At 36.5% G+C, this 24,960-nt stretch overlaps 3 protein-coding genes and 1 long non-coding RNA gene across 8 annotated transcripts; 1 reads left to right on the top strand and 3 right to left on the bottom strand.

The window, feature by feature from the left end:
• Positions 1-1,238: 1,238 nt before the first annotated feature.
• On the bottom strand, positions 1,239-10,893 carry LOC107223329. Its single transcript, XM_015662979.2, has 5 exons — positions 10,820-10,893; positions 3,600-3,705; positions 3,253-3,405; positions 2,392-2,532; positions 1,239-1,901 (listed from the first exon to the last, which is right to left on the bottom strand). The coding sequence occupies exons 2-5, from the start codon at positions 3,663-3,665 to the stop codon at positions 1,737-1,739; spliced, it is 525 nt and encodes a 174-aa protein (XP_015518465.2). The 5' UTR covers positions 3,666-3,705; positions 10,820-10,893; the 3' UTR covers positions 1,239-1,736.
• Positions 5,208-7,259, bottom strand: LOC124293041. The gene is made up of 2 exons (XR_006902934.1): positions 6,978-7,259; positions 5,208-6,512 (listed from the first exon to the last, which is right to left on the bottom strand). It is a non-coding gene; the product is annotated as an uncharacterized LOC124293041 (long non-coding RNA).
• LOC107223328 lies at positions 10,884-16,941 on the top strand. 5 transcript variants are annotated; one of them, XM_046732003.1, is made up of 7 exons: positions 10,884-11,022; positions 11,388-11,483; positions 12,787-13,066; positions 13,359-13,469; positions 14,133-14,147; positions 14,282-14,545; positions 15,800-16,941. In XM_046732003.1, the coding sequence occupies exons 3-7, from the start codon at positions 12,829-12,831 to the stop codon at positions 15,994-15,996; spliced, it is 825 nt and encodes a 274-aa protein (XP_046587959.1). In that variant the 5' UTR covers positions 10,884-11,022; positions 11,388-11,483; positions 12,787-12,828; the 3' UTR covers positions 15,997-16,941. The 5 variants fall into 5 exon arrangements, with proteins under 5 accessions (XP_046587959.1, XP_046587958.1, XP_046587956.1 ...); XM_046732002.1 differs by having other exon boundaries at positions 11,388-11,569; XM_046732000.1 differs by lacking the exon at positions 11,388-11,483 and having other exon boundaries at positions 10,893-11,022.
• Positions 16,196-23,921, bottom strand: LOC107223330 (cytochrome P450 4C1-like). The gene is made up of 12 exons (XM_015662980.2): positions 23,492-23,921; positions 22,336-22,503; positions 21,999-22,105; positions 21,836-21,926; positions 21,584-21,769; positions 21,444-21,513; positions 21,097-21,223; positions 20,858-21,022; positions 20,701-20,769; positions 20,452-20,614; positions 20,100-20,279; positions 16,196-20,040 (listed from the first exon to the last, which is right to left on the bottom strand). The coding sequence occupies exons 1-12, from the start codon at positions 23,580-23,582 to the stop codon at positions 19,883-19,885; spliced, it is 1,575 nt and encodes a 524-aa protein (XP_015518466.2). The 5' UTR covers positions 23,583-23,921; the 3' UTR covers positions 16,196-19,882.
• Between the last annotated feature and the right edge of the window lie 1,039 nt (positions 23,922-24,960).

Here is a 24,960-nt window from a genome sequence, read left to right as displayed (position 1 = left end):
TGAGCTTCGCAAAGAGCTGGAGGGGGGGGGGGGGGGGGGGGAATGACGTACTCTCGTGTATGGTGCATTCTCTTCCAAATTGATCGGCATACGAATCTTCGATTATTATCGAGTTTGTTGAATCTCATCTTACGATTTACGCGATCACGTGAAGGGAATTGTGGCATATTAGGCAAATTATAATAGGTACGTAATATCGCTTGTCTAATGCTATAAGGACGTATGCACCATTATACGATCGTTTATCACGTGTCAAGGTAAAAAGGCGTATTTTTTCCCCGTTTGTACGTGCGCGAAAAACTTGAGGATACATTCAAAAATGTTGAAATTGAAAATCAACTAACGGTAAATAAGGTCGTAAATACTGTCGGTTATGACCTGTCTTCACGAACATTATGAAAAATAATCACAGTCACCAATAGTGTAACGTCGCATGTGTCCAAATACGACGAATCTTTTGAGAAAATAAAACATTTGAAACATTTTTCCTGAAATGAACGAATCTTTACGTTTTCAAGATTTTAAAGCGTTTACAGAAAAAAAAAATTGTTTCGTACGATATGATTTTTTGAGAGAATATAAATTTTTTTAAACTCTTCCTGAAATCGACAAATCTTTATGTTTCGAAGTTTTGAGTGCTTATGCAGCGAATGCTGTGGAAAAAAAAATTTATACACTCTTCTACTACCACATTTGCTTTTTTGGCGCAAACGTCCTTGTACCATTAGATCCGCGATGGTATGTATCCTCAAAAAGACTGCAGGTGCAAAACACGAGTACATCAAAGTTGAAATTACCAACAAAAATTGATTTTGCAATTCAGGAACCACCAAGATGACAATGTATATTCAAATAAATACCAGCAAGAATACCCTGACCTACAAAAATTATTGAAACCAAAATCGTTACTGCCAAGTACGTAACTTCTCAGCAAAAATAAAGAATTGTGGACGAAATGAAAAATTCGGAGTCAGTTGTACTTGGCGGGCCTATTTATAAAACGAATAATTAATCACAGTGCACGTTGATCGGAAAAAATTTATTCTTCAGGTTTGATCTTCTTTATGACAAACGAGTACTTACAGAAAATTATTGGAAGTAATTATTACATGTGTACAAAACGTAAGATTCGCGCTGGAATGTCAATGTTTTGCATACTGTCGAAGATACTTTAATACACGATATTCTCTTTCGTGTAGCATAGGCGATCCACAACAATCCTTTTTGTAAGACAAAAGTTCGAAGAATACCATTTTATTTTCTAAAATTCAGCTAACAGAATTCATTTATATTTGCGTATGCATTTCTTACATATGTGCGTTTGTTTGTGAACTGCTAGGCTGTAACACGATAAATTAATTGCCCCGTTATAAAGATAGTCTACATATAATGGTACAAAGAGGCTCTATAGGTAGAGCTAGTCAAGGCATGATGCATACATGATATAATAATGATAAAATTTCATTTGTCTCTAAAAATATATTTCTAAAATGGCCCGCCAAGTGTAAGTAACTCCGTTTTTTTTTTTAATGAACTTGGCCGAGACTCTGCCGAGTGGCTGCATAATACATGCGAAATTGCCGATTAAATAGTATACCATGTATAGCACAATTTCACTTTTTATACTACATTTCTACAAGTTAGGATAATTATTTACACTAAAAGTCATGGTCCATGGGTTAAATCTTAGGTCATTCATGATCATCACATCGTTAGAAAAGGTGAGTTTTTCGGCTTTATCCCATGCCGGGTACTTCGTGACTTATTATCCCGGTGATGATGATCGATATAAAGGGATCCTTATCGGGCATGTGTAAAGTAACATTACATTCCAGCTTTCCATCTGGAACTGTCGGTAATCTATCGGTGTCAACGACGTAGTCGACTATTCGATGATTACCCTTGAAATAAAAAATCAAATCGATAATCGAGATTTTTATCGTGCATTTATCCCACACAGCACGTAATATTGTAAAAACATTGTTAGAACGTTTGTATTGTTTGCTATTGCAGCTCCAATGTGGCGGAAATATTACAGCAGAATTTCAATCTTCCAACATTTCGGTGTTTTGGCAATATTGCAAGATTTGAGATAGTGTGGAAATCGGATGTTGCTGCAGAATGCAAAATTACTAGAACACCGTGCAATGTGTTCGAAATATTTGTAAGCTTGCAAAGCCACGTTGATGCAATATTTCTAGATTATTGCGCAATCTGTCTGAAATATTTCGAATTTTTTTGTGAAGTCACATTGCTGGATCGATTCTGAGATACTTTAAACCTCACAAAACTAAAGCGCTACGATTTGCCTGGAATATTTCAGCCTTGCAAAATTACTCTGCTGGAATGCTTATACGATATTTCGCGACGTGTGGGTTAAATCGTTCTCACCTTTATGAATGGGCAATTGGCGGGAAAAGGGTTTCCGGCAGCCAAAAAACCCTTGGCGATAACTTCATCCTTAATCGATTCACACAAACTGGTGTCAATAGCCATTACAGAAGTACCGTCCAAACTAATATCCGCAGATAACTGAAAAATGTAAAAAGTAATACCTTAGAACTTTGATTTCATAATCGCAACTCTAAAAATATCAATACATTCTATACCGGGACAATCTCTTGTAACTTGAAAATCAGCTGCGCATGCGCCAAATAATTCAATCTCATTGGTCGGCGCAATCTTCCCGCAGCGATATTTTTAACTGCGATGCAGAGGGCCAACGTACACAAAATGTGTACGTTTGAATTTTCAAAGAGCATAAGCATTAAATTCCGACCGTTCTTTGACGAATCAACTTTCCGACTCAATAACAAATGCTTCACAAACCTTTCCGAGTCACTACCTCAATTATTTGAGATTCTAACCTCGAAAATTCGTATCAACTACGTCGCCGGCAGAAACAACTTGACAGCTGAAACTCGGGATGGCCAGCCTGCACGAACAGCCGATAAAACGCGCATGCTCAGTTGATTTTCAAGTTTCAAGAGATTGTCCCGGTATAATCATCTACCGAAGCTCCAAAATTAGTCAAATGACGTGAAAATGGTCAAAATACAACCTTATGTCATCAAAGTTCATAAATTTTCCGTCTGACGTGAGTGTTGTAGATAAGTGTTAAAACGTAGTTAAAAAAAATGTCCACCAAGAATTCTATTTCTGGATTTGAATATCGAGAGTTTTGATAAATCTGTCCGTCATATTTTCGTACTCGGCCCATTTTCGGAACTGCAAAACCAGTAAAATACTCACCATCATGTCTTCGGGGAAGGTTTTCGAGATCGGAGCTACTAGCCCAAGTTTATTCACTGGCTTCGTTTTGGTCAAAGTCGCCGCCCACGTGTCTATGAATTCGGATTTGCTTTGGACGACATCTACAGTCAGTAGATTCACGCGCAGCGTCGGCTGGAAGAGTGAATAATTATGATTATAAATATTTCACGTGAATTACGAAATTATTCGAGCGAAATTCTATCCGACTGACTGCATGAGCAGAATCCCCATCTTGTCAATCTCGACACTGTTTTTGCTATCAAATTCAATTTTCAGGCTTAAAATGAATTATTCGGAGAAAACTAATCTTGGATTCGATTACTCACGTCACCAGCTTCACCTGGAGTCGAGCCGTAGAAGGCAACGAGAAGCAGGATGCCAGAAACCAACATCGTGAGAGAAAGCAACGTATCTATAAAAAACAGCTCAAAACTGTGATGTATTTATACCACTGGATGACAGAGATTCACGCGTTTGATATCACTTTCGGATAACGTAACAATTAATTTCCAGGGATGCACGCAAATTTATAAAACCAATGAATGCATAGCTTAACTCGAACAACCGTTCTATTTTCATGAACGGATTGTATTTTCTCAAGACTAATGAAGAACGCATTTTCGAAACTTTTTTTCGATAATTATTCTTTATCTTTTATTCTTCGCTTCTCCTGAATTCTTGACATCTACACGCAATTTCTTCCCATAATCCAAACTGTTGAAAACTGCTGAAAACTGTGGAATAAGTCTAGCTTTTTCGTCCCTGCATAACGATTCAGGATGTCATGCTGCATGCAAATAATATTGTACACAATTAATCGTTGATCATTCATTTTGATACGGTGCAAACGCGATAATCAGTCACAGCAACGTGGGAATTCAGGAAACGTGAGAACCGATGCAGCCTTTAGTACATGTTAGAACACATTTACAGGCTTCAATAAATTTTGGAGTTCTACATAAGGAGTTTTTATTCGGAAATTGAAATTGAAATAATAATTGAACCATTTACTCTTTCGTACCAACAAAGAGGCCTAAGAACGTAATGGTTTATAATCCGTTTTATTTTTAGTTTCAGAGAGGTTTAAAATTTCAAACTACTTCCTGACACTGAAAAGCTCCTTCTCGATGACAAATTATTGTTGACAACTGAAAACTCGAATTGTTTCCTATTCGTATACATTAACCTCTTTGGATATTTGGAGAAAATTTTGATGATTTTAAAAAATTCTGGATTAAATTTTTTGATTCACTATATCAACGTAATTTTGTGAGAGGAATCGATTAGTTGCAGTTTGAGTAGTTTAAGAACAGCGGATCAAAAGTTACTGCCAAAAAACATCAATTTCAAGGGGTAGAAAAATGACCAATTCAAAGCTTCAAAATTTTTATTTCAATACATTCACAGTTTATTTAATATGCCTTCATTCTAGCACAAGTCCTCGGGTGTCATTGTATAGTAATTCAACAAATTACCAAATAGCATCATAGTGAAAGACAAGAATAATATAAGAAAACTGAAATGCAATATTTATTACTTTAAGCTGCAGAAAGCGAAATATATTGCATGCGATAGTTGTTTTTGCAGTTTGTAAGTATAGTTTGAGTTCTGTCCAGCACACAATTGCAATGTATCTCCACAGGATACGATATGTTTGATATTGTATGGTTAACACTGAGAGAAAAAAGTAGTTGAATAAAAAAAGAAAAATTGTTTCCATCAACTAAATTTGGCGTTCACGGGCGACGAAACAAATATTTGATTATTAGAACGATTTATAAGTTGCACGAACTAACTGAAAAAAACTTCTACTGACTAAATTATTATTCAACATAAATACGAGGATGTACAGTCAACGAAATATCAAGTTGAACCACCTGTATTATCGAGTTAATATAAACATAATTTTGTTAATCTGAATATCCTACTTTTTGATCCAAGAAATGTTTCATCAATGCAACATAATGTCCTGTTGGTTTAAGAAAATCTCGGTTAACGGAACTGAATATTTAGTTTGAAAAATCATAACTATATTCAAGCAACTGAACATTCAGTACAGTTTAGTGCTTCAATCATTTGAAATGATTCTGATCAAAAATAAAATTGAAATTCTTAGCCTAATTATGGCAGTTGGTAGATTCTTTAGTAATGCAAAAAACTCATAATTATTCGCAAGTCGGAGTAAAAACACATTTTTAGTTTCCGATTCGACGCCGCGTGATATTTTCCGGGATTCGAACCGGGGGCCGCTCGAAAATATCTATGATTCTATTTATCGTATGAACTTTGGGTTAACTTTTGCTCACTTGGATGACGAGATATATTTGTCTCAGCGACTTACGCGTTGGAGTTTTGTGGTTTTTTTGTTGACCAGCAAAAATTCAAAAGTAGTCAAATTTATTTGCCTATTCGTGATTGTAGATTAATGTAGGCAGATTCATTGGACTATTTGTATGAAAACAATTTTGTTGTTGTGTCGATATTTGAATCAACAAAAGTATTTGCAGTTAGTCGAATTGTATTCGCTGCCTTCGATCAACGAAACAAGTGGTACCTACAAAATGTAGATTTTTTGGTCGAAGAAACCTAATTTTTTTCTTTCAATCATCAAAAGTTCCTGACAAAAGGCACATTTAGTTCACTCGACCATACTTATTCAACTACGCATAATTTGAATGGAAAGAATAAAAGTTACTTAGTTTGATGAATTCAATTTGTTTACTAAATTACGTGTAGGTGTTGATTCAAGTGGATCAAATTTGATTCCACGAACTACTGAATTCTTCGTTGACAAAAAAATATTTAGTTGAAGCGATTGCTTGCATTCAATCTCAGGTAACCCCTTCTTTATCCGGATTATTGAGTTGACATAGCTAAATATTGTTTGGACCTATCAAATTTTCAATCAAATCAACCGCCTATTTCTAATATCTCGTTTGGTTGATTTAACCTGACAGAATTTATTATATTAAGTACCGTTTATTCATTTTCACAAAATAATGATTGAAGCAACAATTTTTCATCCAACTAAATCGATTCGGTTTATATAACGACTTTTTTCTCTCCCATTCCACGTAACCTGTATCAAAATCAATCAATAAATGAAGTTTCCCGTTTACTCTTCGTATTTTCGGAATTGTTGGTCCTACGCCATTTCAAATGCCTTCCTTGTAATCCTTAGTAAATTCTTCGCTGCTGTTTCTTCGCTCTCTTTGATGCGAAAAAACATTTCATGAAAGCTGAAACATAATCATTTTGCAATTCTCCAATCTGTATCTGTATAGATAGTTTCTCAATGGTTTAAAAAACGACTCTTTTTAATGATAGAATACAAAAAGTATCATATCGAACCAGTCAGAAACGAATGAGGATTAGAAAAAAGTAGAAAAAAAACGAAAAAGTAATAAAACATCTCTGTCTACGACGATTTCAAAGCCCAAATGCGAAAAGAGGAATATTTCATTTCTATGCACGATAACTTTGCAAGTCTCTATAGATTTCTCAATGATATATTTGTCACCAACTAATTAAAGTACACCCTTATTAGGGACAAGGAAAGTATAAAAATTTATGTTCACTTTCATGTTAATATCGAGGAGGACGTGTTTGGTCAAAATCAGAAAATAAAAATGTTTTTGTTGTGGTACCTATAGACTATAGAGTTTTGAGTTAAATTATGTAGGAAATATGTAAGAGTAACGGACCCTGTATCATCAATCAAAAGTTTCTTGGATTAGCCACTGAAGTCGAGCGCTACAATCGGACAGAAACGAAACCAGCTGAAAGTAGAGCGCTGGGTTTCAGATTTCTCAGTCGAGCTCTAGACATGGTGAAGACTTAGAAGTGTTCGAGATAGTTAAGTAGATTTCGGGTTCCAAGCAACAGCAACATACGAGGGGGGAGTCCGTCAATTTTGAAGTTGAATACGAGTATACGCGGATGCAAATTGGAGGCGCCTGTTTCTCTGCGGCGTGGACATCAAGGTGTTGATGTGACCGCCAGTGACCGCGTAGGGATCCCGGCGTCAGATCACGAGCAGATTGCATATATCGAATCGACCATTGTTCCAAATTGTTGTCATCATTGAAAGAAAGCCTTAACCACTCCCGTAGCTAAATATAAAGAAGTTTTTCGGCTTGAGGGGGGTGTATATAGGTACCGTGTGCCGGAGCCCCTGACCCCACGATTGATAAGTTAGTGGCGGCGCCGTGGACTTAAAAATGTCCATGTGACCGCGTTGGGACTCCGACGTGGGGCACAGTATGTACACTAGGGGACAATGAACCTGAGACGGCTAATTTTTTACACCATGCAGTTATGTTGGCAACACAGAGAAACCTACAGCGCCATAGTCGGCCGAGCACGAAACAAACTCAATCTCGATAAACATAACATAACCCATGACCTTCGAATCTAACCTTACTTTGTTTCGCGCTCGGCCCACTATGGCGCTGTAGGTTTCTCTGTGTTGCCAACATAACTGTCTGGTGTAAAAAAATAACTGTCTCAGATTCATTGTCCCCAAGTGTACGTGCGCTACATTTCGAATTTGTGGCTCCTTAATCACGAATCAAGGCATTTCGGTACATTGCGGTGTGTTATGACAACTGTGTGTGACACGTGTATAATAAAGAATTATGAACTTCAGAATAAAAGAGTATTTGGATAAGATTGAAAGATATCTGTGAATGTAACCACGGCTCTCTATACTATGAACCCGTTGAGTCGGTGACGTAAGAGGTCCTTGGTGGCCTGACGCCGGAACGGAGGCGTCATTGGCTGTCGTGTCCCGGTAGTGTCCGGGACAATACCTATAATGAATCAAAATGACATGAATTCCCCTTCATTTGAGAATCACCCCAATCTTCATTCTTCATTTGCAACCGAACTAGACATCGAAAATCTCTTCTTATTTATTGCAAGTTTTTACTGAACCCTAAACTGATCAATTTGTTTGAGAAGTTCGTGTGACAACTCTAGCTTCTGAAACGCACACTAAAATTAGCCATTGAAAATTCAAATATTGTTTCAATTTAATGAGCTCATGAAGTTTTGCTGATTACATATATATTTTCTATACTCATAAATATTCGAGATAAAGTATTCGAGAAAGTACACTTTTACCACTAATTATAAGTATCACTTTCATATATTCACCGCGTAAGTATATTTCGAGAAATTATTGTAAAATAGAAAAATAATCTTTGAGCTGGGACTTGGTATCGACTAATATTATTTGAAATTGATCACTGTTTTGCGCACTTAATAATCATTACCGATGTCATAAAGGTACAGTAGTCAGTGAAATTATTTTAGATCTATTTGTTGTATATGAATTGATGATGAGTAAAAGACGGTTTGAACACCATCCGAGAGAACACTAGCGTTATTGAACACCAATCAGAATCGGAAGCTGTATTGGTCATTCTATAGTTTTATTGCTTTTCTAAAAGTACATTTCTGGTTTCTTTATTTCAGATCACTGTAACGGCTCCACCGGTCCACGCCGTTAGACTCCACTGCGGTTGAATATCTGCTTTGTAATAACAATAAGTCGGTATTCACTTAATATTTTTAAATAGGAAAAAAACTGAAACTTCATAAAACCTTGTTCTAACTGTATGTAAGGATCTGACCTTGTCCGCTTAGTACCCGTGTCAAAAAAAATGTTACAAATCGACGCGTTTTTAGGACCAGATCCATGTGCCAGTGCCTTAAGGATATGCAACTGGTATACATTCATGTGCTACTCTTGCTAGTGAACAGGCGACTCGCGTGTTCGTAAAAGAAAGTGATTCAACTATACGTACTATATCATGTAAGATGGTGATACAATTGAATGAAAAAATTTCTTATATGCATTTTGTTTCTGGTAGGTTTATCAGTTGAAATAACTTGAATTGCGAAATTCGTTCAATGAAAACACATTGTATAATTTCAAGTTATGTAACGATAATGAGAAACTAATTCAATTACTTGCCAAATAAATTTCAAATCGATCGCAATTCTGCTGTCTATAACTTCAACTTAATTAAAGAGTTGAAAAGCCAAAAATCAATGCGTTCATTGAGAAATTTTATGTACACGAATATATTCGTAATTTAACATGTTTTTTCGAAAAATACCAAAATAAGAAAATCTGAAGCAACGAACAAAGCTTGGAGTGCAATGTTTCATTTTAAATCGCTCCGAGATGACAAAAAATTTGGTGGATTCGTTTGATTTTGATCTAAGATGGCTCATTTTACCTAGACGATTAGTCTCTACAATTCCGTTTGAACACTTTCTAATTATCATATTGGTACCATTGAAAATTTAATTCTATGGAATTGCACCGCTATCGATTACGATTAATGAACGGCAATATTGAATTACTAATGAAAAAGAGCAAAAGGAGAGCATCTGCTTTCGTGAATTTGTAAAAAGTAGTCTTGTGAATAAAATGAGGCACCATGGATTGGAATCAATCAACTCGGCGAGATTATTATTTGTTTTGAAACAATTCAAAATAAAATATGGATACCTAGGATTTTGATTAAAATTTCAGTATGTTCTATTTATGTTATCAGACAAACCGTCGTAGCCTATGACTATGTTATTGTGAATATGTGATAAATTGTATACTCAATGTGCGACTGCTCCGTTATTTCCTTCTAAAATTAATAATAATTAATTAATATCGATTTTGGGTTCACCAACAGGTTAATGCTCGTTATCATCTATGGTCAAATTGACCCATAGTCTAACCTTGAGACAGAATTTCAGTAAGTAACTGCCCACAGTAAAACAATCTTTTATGTGAGAACTTATACGTAATCGGAATAATCCAATAACTTGCTGCAACGTATTTCACTACAAATAACCATATTTCTATGCCTCAAAATAACGCAGTATCCGAATATATGTTTTCTCTTAAAGTGCCATAAATCATGAGTATTGTGCATGAACATTATGAAAAGAATATTGAAAATTATAAAAGGTATGATTTTTCAGGTGGAAAGGTATTTTTACAAATTAAGTGCTTAACGATTTTTCAGGACATCGTGAGATTACGTTTCCTTCTAAGTAACGATTAGCCACTTATTCCACAACGTTGAAAGTATATTCCAGAATTTTCCGCCGAAATCTAATCCACAGTTTTCGTGCCAACAGCCGTTTAAGTTTTATCATGTGAATAAATTTCACCCGATGTAACAACCGCGGAATTCCCCAGATGAGTGACAATAGAGGGTTAGATATGAGAAATTGGATAAAAATACGACATTCTCGAATTGCGGACAGAGTGAAGCCAGTAGCGATTTAAAATCAGTCAACGACAGCTAACACGACCGTTGACCGACGAACAGCGAAGACCGACCGAAAGCTACGAAAATTGAATGTATAATGCTTGATAGTTGTTCGAAGGCAGCAACGGCGCAGCTCACGATCAGCTGAACGTATTGCGCATGCGCGTATCAAATGACAACTATCGTGCAATGCACATGGTGTGTCATGGCGACGATGCTGGCCGAGGCGATGTGACCGTTTAACGGATAAACGTACTTACGGTAGATTGGAGTGTTGTATTAGCAGTTCTGGAAGTATTTTTCCGGCGTTACTCCACTTTAATTGTGACCTAGTTCAGGGCCATCGGATTTCAACGATAGCCGAACGAACTGGAATTACGCAGAAGGAGCGAGAAATGTGAAACTTATGCTGGAAATAGCCGCGCGGGTGTGACGGATCTGACGGTGGTCACTCTATCGGCTGGTAAGTAATTGTTTACTAAACCGGCTTTTCGAACTCGGTCGCAATCATTGAACCGTTAGCCGACGAACTCTTCAGCACCTTTTGAATTGCGTTAATTAACGGCAAAATCGTTCCATTTTCAAAAATAGCTACGCGTCAGTGGATGGTATATAAACAGATAATAGATATTTTTTGTAATAGCCTTTCGTATTCGAAATACTAGGACATAAATATGATAACAACTAAATGGAATAGTTGACAAAATAAAGGCTATTCGCATAATACAAACTATTTTGCATCGCATTCGTCACGCAGTAAAAGCTGAAAGACCTTCAATTTGTCCATATTGAACCTCAATATACTGAAATTTGTTGCATTTCTTTAAGCTCGATGTCAGCGCAACAGATTTTCAATTCTGTTACACCCAACTAGATGCTTGACGAAAGCATGTAAGAAACTACAGAACCAAACTATTATACAAGGCACGTTAGATTCAATCAAATTCATATAGGTTTTATAGCATGGAACGCTATTAGAAAATCAAAGTGTGCGACAAAAATGGAAAAATGCAAGTACAAACAAAGAATTTTATGAACAATGGAAAAATACTTGATAAAAATTTAAGTACAGAGATAAATTTTTGATCTTGTTTGAAATTCACAGGTTTTACCCTGATGCCATTTAAATGATTAAACCTTACCGGTTAATGATCGGAATAAATACCGGTTTCACTATTAAATTAGAAAGTGAAATAAAATTGGTAAACTGTAAATATTCTCCCCGAGGGGGAATGCTTAATAAGCTCAAAGCAAGAGCTAGTGCTATTCATTCAGCGTCTACGTGGCCTTCGATAATGAATGAATGCAGTGGCTGAATCAAAAGTAGAGAGAGGACAAAAAATACCGTTTCAGAAATCTCCAGTAGTGTTATTTGCGCTTATAATGATATACATGAATAAAACGACATCTCCACTATGTAATGAAAATGAATTTGAGCAAAATCGAATGACACAGGCTAATTGTGAGATATGATCAATTTCAATTCCATTTTATAATTGGAATGTACAAAATTAAACTCAGGTATTTTTGATCAGATTACAATATTTCTTAGCTTATTTTCTTCACTGACTAGAACCCTGACAATTGTCAGAAAAACTTTCCACAAATCTGATGTTATAGTACATCTATAACGCGCAAATGTAATTGTTGGAGATCATCTGTTGCACTGTACTTACACAAATCTATTCTGATCGACTCTGAAGATAGATATTTGCAACTCTTTTTTCAGAGATCTCTAGAATTTCCATAAAAACACTAGAATTTAATCATCTTGTTGAAGCTTCTAATTATAAAATCATTTTTTAATTACATCCTATCTTGTGCTCATTCAATTTTGTCAAAATCATTTCTATCACCTAATAGCAATATTGTTCCATTCGTGTTCACTATGTTGGGGCAAATGAAACTGCTGGTGTTTTTCTAAAAGGTTCCTTTTTCCTAGCCCAACTTCTCAATCAGATCGATCCAATTTATTCCTAACATTTAATCATATTTTTGGACTATAGTACCTCGTCAAAATTCTTGTCTCTCAAGTCTATACGAATAAGTTTCTACATCGTGACCGCACACGTATATAATATTTCTAATTAGATTTGAAAATAATTGTTTCACCGATTGGCCAAGAGAAAAGGATTCTACTGTACTATGGGAAAAATTGTGAAAATGATAAATTTCAGTGCATGTCAAATGAGAAAAGAATCGACGGTGGATAATCTTCTGTCAACAGGAGGTAAGAGTTGACGTGACCCTGACCTTGAATGCCAAGTATATGGATTGGAAGCGCGAACCGCAAGCTCAGGAAGAAATGCCGCTAAGCCAGGTCACCCAGGGTAACACCCTGGGGGTAACCGGAGGCGTAAATCCAGGAACAACACCTCAGATAATTCCAATTAACTGCAACCCTCCGCCGTCCTACCACAATATAAACCTGCCAATTGGCCACCCGTCCGTATTAGCTAGTGATCGAGGAGCGCCGCCTTCTTACGAAGAAGCGATAGACCCAAATGGTAATGATAGTAATTGCATGATAATTCAATGATTAGAATATAGATCGATGGTGTTAATGATAATTTCAAAAATCAGGAACCGAGTAGTGACAAGAAAACTTTGTACCGCACTGCCAACCTTACGTATACCGCAAAAATGAAAGCGAATGCAAAAGATACAATGTTATTTTATCAATAGTCGAACAGCATTCATTTCGCCTAGTGTAATAAGAATTCTTGTGATTGTTAAAAAGTCCCGCAGTGCTTATACACCGTAGATTTTCTGTTACTCATCATATTCTATGTATTTTAGCCCCGCCGCCATCCTACGATTCTTTATTTGGCCGAATGCGGGAGGCCCACAAGGCTTCCAAGGGTGTTTTTGACTTTTTAAAAAATATCATCGTTCTCCTTCTCGGCACAAGTGAGTCTGCAATTCGATATTCCTACTTATTTTTATCATAGCTCCGTACACATTTTGACCGTCTGCACAAGAATATTCTTAGTCATCATTAGTTATCAGTTTCACAGCCTAATAATAACAATGATTTGTTCATCGCTATCTACCAGTAGCGTTGTTCGAGTGCTTCCCATGCTTATTATATATTCGCTCGAGCACTTGGCCAGTTGCAATATGTGACTAGGTTTTAAAATACGCATTAAACAACGTCAGCCTCCGCATTTCGCAATCGAGTAATTGTTTTGTTTTTTTCATACCTTTTTTTTTATCTCATGTCGACCCAATGTCTAGTTTTACAATGTACACATTGTTTCATTTGGAAATATCTGTGTACACATGTACGTAAAAAACAATATAATAAAGCAACGAATACAAGTTTCACCCGAACGTTGCATTTGTGTAGTGGGAATTAAGTTCAAGGTCTAATTGTAAGTTTATATTTTACGTACGTTAAAAGTAGGACACAGGGCGACCTTCACGATATATCAAGATGTTTTAGAGAGTTAATTTAAATGCTAATGCACGGGCCTTTTACTCTTGACTCTTTTATTGAACTGAAATTGTGATTTGAATTAACGGGTTTGCTGGATCGATATTAATAAAAATTGATAACATTTTCTTTTCTAGGTTTACTCGATTTAAGTAAGCTTGCCAAACTTCAACGAACTACAATTTTTTTTATAACTTTCACCGAATGATCCGTATCTAGAATAAATGGCACGGCTACAACTTCATTAATTAAACAATCAGTTAATTCGAAACTCTCTCCTTTCCAGTTGGGTGCACGATCATCTTAGGTGTGACAATAGTGATTCCAATTTGCATGATGGTGATCGGTGGACTTTATTTGTACGATTGTCCGCAGGGAGAATACATTCCAGTTTATCTATTAGTTGGGGGTGGTATTGGGGTTTTTAAACAGCTACTGCACCTTTCGGTCAGAGTTCGCGAACGGCAGGAGGAACGGGACGAAGAGAGAGTGAGACAATCCTCCACGCAAACCTTGATAAACTGCTTCATGCTCGGCTGGTTCATCATCGGTGAGTAGAAGTCAGTCGAACCATTAATGTTACAGTTTTTTACGCAATAACAGTCGGCGGTGTTCAGAACATTCCCAGACCCGTTTATGTTAATTTTTGGAGTTGCTCGTTTGGCAATTAATGGCTTTCCATTTTGGAAAAGTGCAACTCTCTTTTTTTCGTTTTTGATTCAAGAATATCGTACGGTTTTATTACGTCAGATTCCATGGATATTGCAGCAATCTGCCGAATTTCTAATATACCCGTCGCTAAAAATCTAAAAATATTCCGAGAGATCGGGATAAAGTTCACATTTTTTTTAAATAAAAAACTACCACAGAAATTCTACGTCTACTTCGTTTTTTAATTAATTATGATATTTTCGAAAAATGGAAAAGAAGGAATAAGATATCAATCTTATAGCCCGCGTTTTTTACTAAAATTTTATGTATATTTAATGGTAGACCGAGATTACGTCGATAGTCCGTAAATTAAACTATTAAACTAAATGACAACGTCTCACAATTCAAGGAATCCTAGAAAATCATGGATTAGGTACTTTATGCGCTATCTTGTCAGAATCAATTTCGAGATAATTAATTCTTTTTGATATCGAATACGACATTTTTTTACGGGAATAATATTAGTTTCGGCTGAAAATTACTTTTTTCTAATTTCAATGCATCTACCTTTTCGTACTTCTAGTATTTAAAGAACCGTTTTACGGAGAAATGTCGATCTGTCTGCAAAACTTCCGCGATGATTTCGGAAGCGGCGCGATGCAAAAATTTATAATTCATAGAATTTCTCGTTCAAATGATGCGCATGAAAAAATTCCATCGCCGATTATTTTTTAAATGTATTCTTATATTGAACAAAAAAAATTTTTATTTTGCTGGTTTCCGTATACACCAGAAACTATTACAGAAATATTGCGATAATATTTCAAAGTTTGGTTTAATCCGTGTTTGCAATATTGTGAAAACATCGCAATGTGCCCAAAATGTTTCAAATCTGCTGCAAAAGTTAAGCTGCTAAAATGTTTTCTGAAATATTTCAAACTTTGCAAAGTCACATTGCTACAAATATGGTTCTGGAATATTTCAAGCTTCTCAAATTTACGTCGCTATGGGATTATGTTATTCCCATAAAGTTGAATTGCTCGTTTGTCGAACTTGCCCCATGATGATGGTGGTTCACGACTCTTTAAATCGAGGAGATGTGACTCTGTTTTCCTCGTGTTAAATCTAACAATGTAATATTTAATTTCGTCAGGTTCCATGTGGGTTTACAAGGCGTTTGAGCCCAATTACGATCCATCCAGGGGGAAGTACTGCAACAAAACGCTCTATTTATTCGCCTTCTGGCTGATCACATGCGTCTACATTGCTTTGGGAGTCATCACAGCCTGCTTGTGCAGCATTTCCGTAGCTAGCATTGCTTTTCAAAGGCCGCCTCCTGATCTCATGTAACAATTCTCAGTTGTTCATTCTATGGACACTAACGCGTCGAAGACATTTTCAGGGCAAGACGTACCCTGCCAATAAAACACTTTGATATTGTGGTGCATGTTCGGATTACGGGGCCGGAATAAGTCGATCAATTGAAATTGTAACAGACATCCAAAACTGTTATTCCGATACTTTAATTTTTACTTCCTTTTCTCTTGGGTTTCTCACTCAATGTAATATATTTCACTTCAATACCCGAGAGAAAAGTCTAACTTTTAATTACTTCGTGAGCATCTGTGCCATTATCTAACGACAACGGGAGTCAATATCTCTTCACGATGTACATTATTACAATAAGATTTCTGAACCGTCTACTGTGTACATTTTTTTAATATTATCCCGTAAGCTTAATTTATGTGTAGTTCTAACTTAATTGCTATTACATTATCGTATTGTCTGTCCGGGAAAGAAATTTACATGTGAATAACATATAATGTCGACATATAATTATATGGATATGTCCACTAAATTTTACAAATTTTAAATTCAACCTTAAAAGCCACTCTATTTGTTCCGTCGTAAAATTTTTAACGTTATGAGAATTTACCGTACACATATACGTGTACTCGTGTACGATTTTGTTTCCCGGATTTTTTGTTGTGAGTTATTTTACTCTTGTATACTTTGTAGTACTGTATGATATATCGGATGTGAGAATTATAGAACGGTGTCTCGAATATTGAACACCTGAACTACGGAATTAAGAGACTAAAAACGCTTTTTTTACTTGAGAAGTCTTCTTATAAGCACTCTATACCTCTGGTGTAGAGAAATAATGTAATAATAATTTTCGTAAAATCTTCAACGAACTTTATAACATTTACGTACGAAAAATTTCCTATCTTATGATTGCAGAATGTAACACCTCTGAATGAAATAAAATGCTAGATAACTTTTTGAAAAATACTCAACGATTGTGTAATGAATTAAATATACGTTTCTATTACCGAAATTGAACCTTGTAATATTTGCTCTGGATTTATGTACAGTTCATACTTTAGTCAAACGCTTTCATCGACATAGAAATTCGGTTATTACAAATCGTGGTGGCCACACACCTGAAAAACCTGAAAATCTCAGGGAATTTTTATTTTGGTCAAGGGAAAAACGGAAAATATCAGTTTTCTTTCATGGGACTTAGAAATGATTTTTCGAGGTGACAAATTTACTTTTTTACATGAAGAAAAAAAAATTGCTTAAACTGACTTTGCTGTGCATTACATATATTTTTTTTTCAATTCGAATTGAATTTAAACCAAATGTAGAGTTAATAAACTGAACGATTTAGGTTTCAGTAACTTATCAGGACTGGGAAAATGTCAGGAAAAATTTGTGGCCACCCTGCAAATGACAGTTCTTAGTTTTTCTCATGCTTCAGCTTGTTTCCATTTAATTGCAGTGTATATTGGCTGCATCGGCAATTTCATGCGGTTTCCGCTGCCGTCAGACGTTCACCATTTCCAATGTTCGTGTAATTTTAGTACAAAGTGGTACTCTTAAATATGACAATTGGGATTTTTTTGATTCTTCATATCAATCACTTTTCTTGAAGGAAGAAAAAAAATCGATTCGGTGAGCTGATTCTTCATTACCAACGTAACCGACTCGTCGAAAAAATTAGCTATCTCAGAATCACTGCGGCTAAGTGTAAATATCTTCTACTTCTCCTTCTACCACAAGATTTTGGCCGCACTTCAAATTCGCTGACCATCGAATAAAATCCGTTCCGTTTCGCGTGTAATACCCCTTATGTAAATAGTGCCTTGTGTTGCAAGTTTTATAAATGTGTTTCATACCAAGAACGAAAGTTGATATTGTATGATGATTGACTGAAGTTTCATTGATTCATAGACCAATATGTCATTGCACGGAGGTAGGTAGAAAATCAGACTAGCAAGAATTTCGAATTTATTAAACTCGAATAACAACTATTAGAGAATAGATATTATCTTAAATTTTAAGCCCCGAATGGTGCCAAAAATAAGCTACAGTTTACTAAAAATGTATTTGGTACAGGGTTCTGCTTTCCAAACCAATTACTTCGGAAAACGTTATTTTAAGAATTCCAACATGCAAAATCCGATAATATATACAGTCAATATTCTAGAAAACAAATATGTAGAATGGTACAAATTGGCAAACGTCCGAATAATATAAAAATTAAAATTTGAACTCATCGTCTGGAAATTGTAGAAAACAGACATCCATAATGTAGAAGGGTCATTACTTAAAATCGTACAATTTAGAAAGATCAGTATTCCGAAAGTAAACGTATCGAGCAGTTAGCGTCAGAATTTCACATTTCGAGCCTAACGAACTAATTTATTTCAAACTGCAAAATGTTTTGGCTTACACATCAAATTCTTTACCGAATACTCAACAAAGAAAAGTGAACACTAAGCAAATGGACAACTTTGAGTTTTTCAAATCGTTATATCAGGCAGGATTAGTGTGCGTTATGAGTGGAACCACTGCTCATGTCGTGGGAAAAAAGCTGAATAATACGTGTTTGAGCTGGTATTCAGTTCAGCTTTTCAAATTCCAGAATTTTAAACTCAGATTTGTAATCAGCGATCCCAAAGACCCACGATTGCAAGATTTCAAGGAAATCGCACGTAAAAAAATCGCGAATCTCGAGTTCCAAACAGGGGCATCGGTCGCATGTTTTTAGTTGCAATATTTTTATCTCATTAAAAGATGAAACATAACTCCCCATGTCACAAAATTATATTCCTTGGTTTAAGTTATTAATTCTTCTGATATATTGCGATTCTTCATTCTGACGATTCTGATATACTTCAATTCTATATTCTGACCCTTCTATGAGATTACCTACCGAAATTCTAGCCGTTCTGATTCTTCATCTTTCGCATTTACGTATTCTAACGAACCAAAATTCTACATTATTATCCATCTGAAGGTATGTTATTTGAGTTTGTGAGCGATAGCATTTGCCTCATTCTGCAAATAGCCTTTCGGAATTTTCACCAGTTGTGTATTCTAAATTGCATAACTTCAAATTTCGCTACTTTTATAATCTATCTGTATCATTTCTGACTTAATGAGATTTCACACTTTGTTCTCTCTATGTTGTGAATTTTCGATACTTTTGTATTCGGAAGTCTGGCCATGCTGATTTTCGGTTTTTCTGATTTTCTACCCCCACTCATTACAGCCGACTTATTACTGACACTTGATCAAATCCGTGTCCGTAAATAATTAATGTTTTTAGTGTGGAACACATTAATCATAGCCGACATCCATCACGAATTGCACAATAGATCTGCATCGAGTTTAGCGTTGAATACCCGATAAACTGAGTGTAGAAAAGAATCTTGATCATTTACACGTGACAATTATCCAATCAAAGTGCTAAGACAAGATAATGGGTTACGAATTTGAATTTTAATGCCGTTAATTTTGATTCTTATTTGTTTATTAATCATGGATGTCATTTTGCATACATAACAATTCAGCGGAATACTATAATTTTGGCAGATTTGAATATGAAATTTTTATTCTAAACTTTATAGCACGTACGGCAAATTGTAGCTATATTCATACTTATCTTTTCGTCTATTAATAATTCAAGCTACGTTAACATATTCTTGTATGCATATAATACATCAAGAATATGACAATTTACATTCGTCTACATTAGTTGTCATATCAAATATGCATGCACGATGTAATTATGAAGAATAACGAATTTTTTAATGACAGGGATCATTTTTCTCGAGACTTAGGAAAATGGAATGCTGTGCTCGTCATCGAGCATCTTTCCAAAGAGCCTCGAGTCTGTGGCGATTCGTTTATCTCTGGCAAACGACTCGAAGAATCGACGACCTTACGCATGAGTGATGGATACTTTATAACCGTCAATGGAACGAATGGAGATGTCTGTCTTCAACCTGAGCTCGTGCAAAGATTTTCTGCAACTCAATCGGAATCTCCTAACAACATTGGCCACAAGTGTCTTCAAACACATTATGGCGTATTTTTGACCTGAAAAAAATGTCAGCCATCAGTTTCCCTAATTTGAACGCATGCGATAATTACCTTACCAATGCATCCTCTCAGACCACCGCTAAACGGTACATAAGCACAGGAGTGCCTGCCCACCGAGTTTTCTGATGCGAATCTGTCTGGATCAAATTCATCCGGATTCGCCCAGTGGTTCGGATCACGATGCGTCATGTACGGTACCATGATGACTGAACATCCTTCCAGCAATGTCATTGTCTCTGGAAAAAAGAAATGTTCGCACTCTGAAAGCACGGGAGATTGAAACCTTTTTGGAAACTGAACATATGAGACTGCGTGTTCCAGAACTGCCAACAAAATGTTAGGGACTTGAATGCAATTTACGCCAAACTTCAAGAAATCGACATTCCTCAAAAATTGATAATAACTCACGAAGATCTACATCACCCTTCAATTCCCGCACCATCAACGGTGCTATGGGGAATAAGCGGAGTGTCTCCTTGACGACCATCTCGACATACTTCAAGTCGTGGATGTTTTCCGCCGTCACACTGCCCTCGCCCAGGACCTCATGCAACTCTGTTCGCACCTTGTCCTACGTAGAAAAATGCGAAGATAAATAAATGGAAATTTTTATTCATTGTGACTGGGTAATATGGTTTATGGTAGTGAATTAGGCACCTGAATACTCTGATGCATCCCTAGCATCAGGAACACGAAAGAACTGATAACAGCTGATGTGTCTTGTGCCTGAAACAAGTATTTTACACTCGGTTAGTCCATATTCAACCTAATTTCATACCGACTTTCCGTCAAAAGTGAGTGAACGTTTAATTACGGCAAGAAAAACGGTGTATATCTCATCTCTGAGCTTTTCGTCATTCATGACGCTGGTTTTCTCCACGTGGGCGATGAGTTGTTCGAGGAGCATCAAGCGGGGTCGACTCGCTAAAACAGAGCCTCTTTCCAAGGCGTGGTGTTCCTTCCGCTTGCGAACGATGAGCTAAAAATTGTGACGTTCGTTTGTCAACTCGGAGAGATACAAGAAATTTCAAGCAATTTCATTTAGCTACTCACGCTCTCCGTGAAACTATGAACTATTTCAGCTGCTGTAACAGTTTGCTCGCCATAGTCAGTCCAACCGTAGATCCAATCTGGGTGCAACCACAGCTTCGTCATTCGTGGGTATACCAAATCGTAAATCCTGTTGAAAAATCAGCGATAAAACATGGTTGGTTCGTCATGCAATGAGCTTCACACAGCCCCAAGTTGGTAATGGAGTTCAATTTTCGCTCATGAAGAGCAAACCATTATGTCCGATGGACTAGATAATTTTCCAACTTATGAAAAATTGTTTGCTACGAAAGTCAAGCATCGAAACTGTTAATTTTTCGATCATATCCATACAATAAAAAGTCAGTTACTTTCTAGACGCTTCGGCCAACTGCTGATATCCTCCTTGTTGCGACGTTCCAGAAGCTCCCATGATGGTATCTGCGCATTGAAGATAACTTTGTAGGAATAAAAGAATGGGTGAGACGTATTCTTGTGCTCTGAAACTCACCTAGTATAATGTCGATTGTGCAGTGTTCCAAGAAAGGATAAATGTCGAACTCTTCAGTGTCAACAAGCTCCTCCAGACGATTGACACAGTATTCACTGTGATGAACAAAGTATTCCACGTACTCGTCCAACACCTTTGCATTCAACATCGGCATGATTAATTTGCGATGTGTCCTCTGCGTTGGTCCTTCAAAGACTTGTCAATTAGCAAATGAAGGTGATTGAAGTTAGCTGTGCTAATTTAGAGTGTTACCTGAACCTGATATAAGCCCACGCCCAATAAAGGGCTGAAAAAAACGGTAAACTAGACCTTTGTACGCTGCTTTAGGACTGCCAAGTATCACCTGAAATTAGATATCGGTGTTATTGTGTTGTATTTCTCAGTACCAAACTCAGAAAGAACCGAGATCACTTGCTTCTATGTCACAGGGCTTTGTGAGAATGACAAAAAGTTTCGGTCCAAGCCAAAATCGGAACGGCGAATCGTAGTGCTTGCACAGGTCGACGATCCGATCCAGTATTTCTAAAAATGCGAAAAGTCTAATCAAATTCGCGTTTTAATCAGAGTATTCCGCGCAAATTGCTATCCAAGTAAAAAAGAGAAGAACCTCCAAACTGTTGGTCAATAAAACATTTAGCAAAAAACCTTGACATCGAATGACTCACTGTAGTGTGATTCTTCACGGAAGGCCTTGCCAATCAGGCACGCGTGCAGAATTACTAATTATTCAACACTTTCTGTGCAAGTCTTACCTTCGGGGCTGCACGCAAATTGAAGCGCGTTCCCAATAAACGGTAGAGCTGGTGGTCCGCGTAATTTCAACCCCAATTTAAGTAGTTTCAGTTGCTTTTGAAGCCATTCTTGCATTTTCATTGACATCCATACTCCACACAAGATCCCAATAGCTACCAGAAAGAAACCTACTTGACAAAAAAGTAGAAAAATAACTCCTATTATCAATGACAGGGTTCGCATTTTCTCAAAGCCACGTCACGCTGTTCGTGCCAAACATATCCGAGAATTAAGTCATCACGTAAACCCGATTAATTTACCACACAATTGACGGTGATGCAAGCCCTCAATACGGAGAAACTATTTCCCTGCATTATTATTCACACAAGGTATAACGCCTTCTACTTTCCTCCGAATGAATTTACTTGTTTTTTTCTTTGTAAAATTTTCAATTTTTATGTTTTTTATAGTCGTTTATTTGATTCTTCAAAATAAGTATGGTCTCGAAAACGTGTCAAAGAACTTCAGCTGTCAAAATCAGGATACTTTTTTAGAATCGATGTTCAAAGAAGCCGTGAAAATAGAACTTTTTGCACCACTTCTCAGCACTATAATACAAAACAATTCAGTTACTAGAAATACCATCAGATACGATAAAAATCTTTTATCGTCAAAATTCTCTTTTATTCGTTAAATGGTTCTTTTATTTTTCAGGAAATTGTTTCTTATTGCATTATTTTACTCGTTTCATAACGATTCGTATAAAATTTTCATTATATGTCTTATAAACTGTGTCAGAGTTCTCAGAGTTTTATGATTTTTTTTCGATTCAAGCATACGGTCAAAAAAAACTGGACATGGCAATTTTTCATGCTCAACATTTGATTGTGAAGTCATATAACTGTCATATTTTTGCATCCATCCGTTTCCGAAATCATAGCTACAGTTTGACGGGACAGACAAACAAGCCAGCTTTTTTCTGAAAACCTGTTTTTCGGATACAAGATATCCGGAAGCATGAAGATCCGTTGAAATTAGAAAAAGTCATTTTCGACCGAAACCAACATTTTTCCTGTATCACCATATATGTTGATCGGTATAAATGACAACATGCGATCGATATCGTAGGTAGCCCATTTTATGAATCATGCAAAATACATTCTACAGATTACTGACCAGTATCAGGACATTTCCAAAACACTGTGAAATCCCTGGGTTTGAAACCGGATGATTCATCTGTAGGATGTCCTTCATTTCCAACCGTCATATTGACGTAAGCAGCACACGAAATTCAGAACTCCGAATGGACTAGGTTCAGTTAATCACATCAATCGGATTCACACACAGTCCACTTCTTGCACAGTGAATATCGAGAAACAAACTGAACTGTGCTTGGCCCTCGTTGTATATTATAAGTCTTCCGAATGATCGTACGTTAAATTGTTCAGTCAGACAGGTACGTGTCTTGTATAATCTCAAGTACGTAGTATTGGACGTGTCCAGAGACTTGGATAGTGAAATAAATAGCACGATATAGCCAACGGCTGAAGGCATAAGGTCTTCTGCAAGACGCGATGAGGATGTTACAAGCGGTTGAATAATCCAAAGTAGATTTCCTACAAAACAGATTCCAGACAATCGCCTCCATCTTGGCCACCATTTTCTGACGAACCGAAATTGTGCAAAGTTTTAAACACATATAAGTATTTAAAAACGTTGATTTTATATGATAAACATATTCTTATATTAACTTGTAATATATTACCAACTATTCGTCGGTAAAAGATAAACGACTTTCTTTTAATAGTCGGAAAAGGATCCTATCAAATTAAAATAATAACGAAATATGCTAATTTGCGGTACACACCTCAAAATAATTCGATACGATACATGCGGGGTGGATTCTACCCCAGTTGAAATTGTTTCTACATCAATAGCTGTTCCATAGAATATTGACAATGTTTTTCAAACCTTTCAAAATGAGAAATCTGAGGAAAATGATGAACCTTTCAAAATGAGGAATTCCAAAACGTATTATCTATTTTCATTGGAGCAGCACACGAAAAAGTACTCATGTAGAAACAGTTTCAATGCAGGGGTGACATCCCAGGTGAGTGTAGCAAAGGTTAACGTTAAAGTTTCTACTTACTTACATATGCTTAAAACGTCTCGCGATTTCAGTTCGTCAGAAAATGACGGCCAAGATTAAGGTGATTGACCGGACTCCGTTTTCTAGGGGCAATAGTCCAAAGTAGATGTTCTTTATGTTTGCATTTTGAGTTACTATAATAATTAAGTCCATTCTTGGCGATGATTTTGACCAGCCGTCAATCTAATCGTACGCCGAATCACCTGAGTAAAACGACTTTTCCTTTATCAATCATGCGAGCGTTCACCCCACTGTAACATGGCGCAATCGCAAGGTTAAAATGTATTCGGTAATCAATGTAAAACAAATTTACATGTGTCTCACGTAAGCCATAGTCACCAGATTGACCCGGTAATCAAGCCTTGGATTCCTCGCTGTTATCTACTCTGTGCATGGAATATCATCATCTGCCTTTGCCATTGCCAAAATGACTGTCGGCCTTGCAGGAAGAGAAAGAAACGGTTAGCTTTGATATTTGAGTTCATGGTTGGATTCG

Source organism: Neodiprion lecontei, chromosome 2 (assembly GCF_021901455.1).
Source record: "Neodiprion lecontei isolate iyNeoLeco1 chromosome 2, iyNeoLeco1.1, whole genome shotgun sequence".
In the NCBI taxonomy this organism is placed as follows: domain Eukaryota; kingdom Metazoa; phylum Arthropoda; class Insecta; order Hymenoptera; family Diprionidae; genus Neodiprion; species Neodiprion lecontei.
Note: the sequence above shows the minus strand (reverse complement) of the source record. Positions and strands in the feature narration are given on the sequence as shown.

Bases quoted from the DNA above. Each gene is read 5' to 3' on its own strand.
- LOC107223329 (XM_015662979.2), bottom strand. From the start codon at position 3,665: ATGTTGGTTTCTGGCATCCTGCTTCTCGTTGCCTTCTACGGCTCGACT. The intron at 2,533-3,252 runs GTGAGTATTTTA...TACATTTTTCAG, and splicing joins CCTTCCCCGAAGACATGATG to TTATCTGCGGATATTAGTTT. The intron at 1,902-2,391 runs GTGAGAACGATT...TTTTATTTCAAG, and splicing joins CCAATTGCCCATTCATAAAG to GGTAATCATCGAATAGTCGA.
- LOC107223330 (XM_015662980.2), bottom strand. From the start codon at position 23,582: ATGACGGTTGGAAATGAAGGACATCCTACAGATGAATCATCCGGTTTC. The intron at 20,615-20,700 runs GTGCCTAATTCA...TTTTCTACGTAG, and splicing joins GGATGCATCAGAGTATTCAG to GACAAGGTGCGAACAGAGTT. The intron at 20,041-20,099 runs GTAAGGTAATTA...CATTTTTTTCAG, and splicing joins TGGTCTGAGAGGATGCATTG to GTCAAAAATACGCCATAATG.
- LOC107223328 (XM_046732003.1), top strand. From the start codon at position 12,829: ATGGATTGGAAGCGCGAACCGCAAGCTCAGGAAGAAATGCCGCTAAGC. The intron at 13,067-13,358 runs GTAATGATAGTA...TATGTATTTTAG, and splicing joins AGAAGCGATAGACCCAAATG to CCCCGCCGCCATCCTACGAT. The intron at 14,546-15,799 runs GTGAGTAGAAGT...TAATTTCGTCAG, and splicing joins GCTCGGCTGGTTCATCATCG to GTTCCATGTGGGTTTACAAG.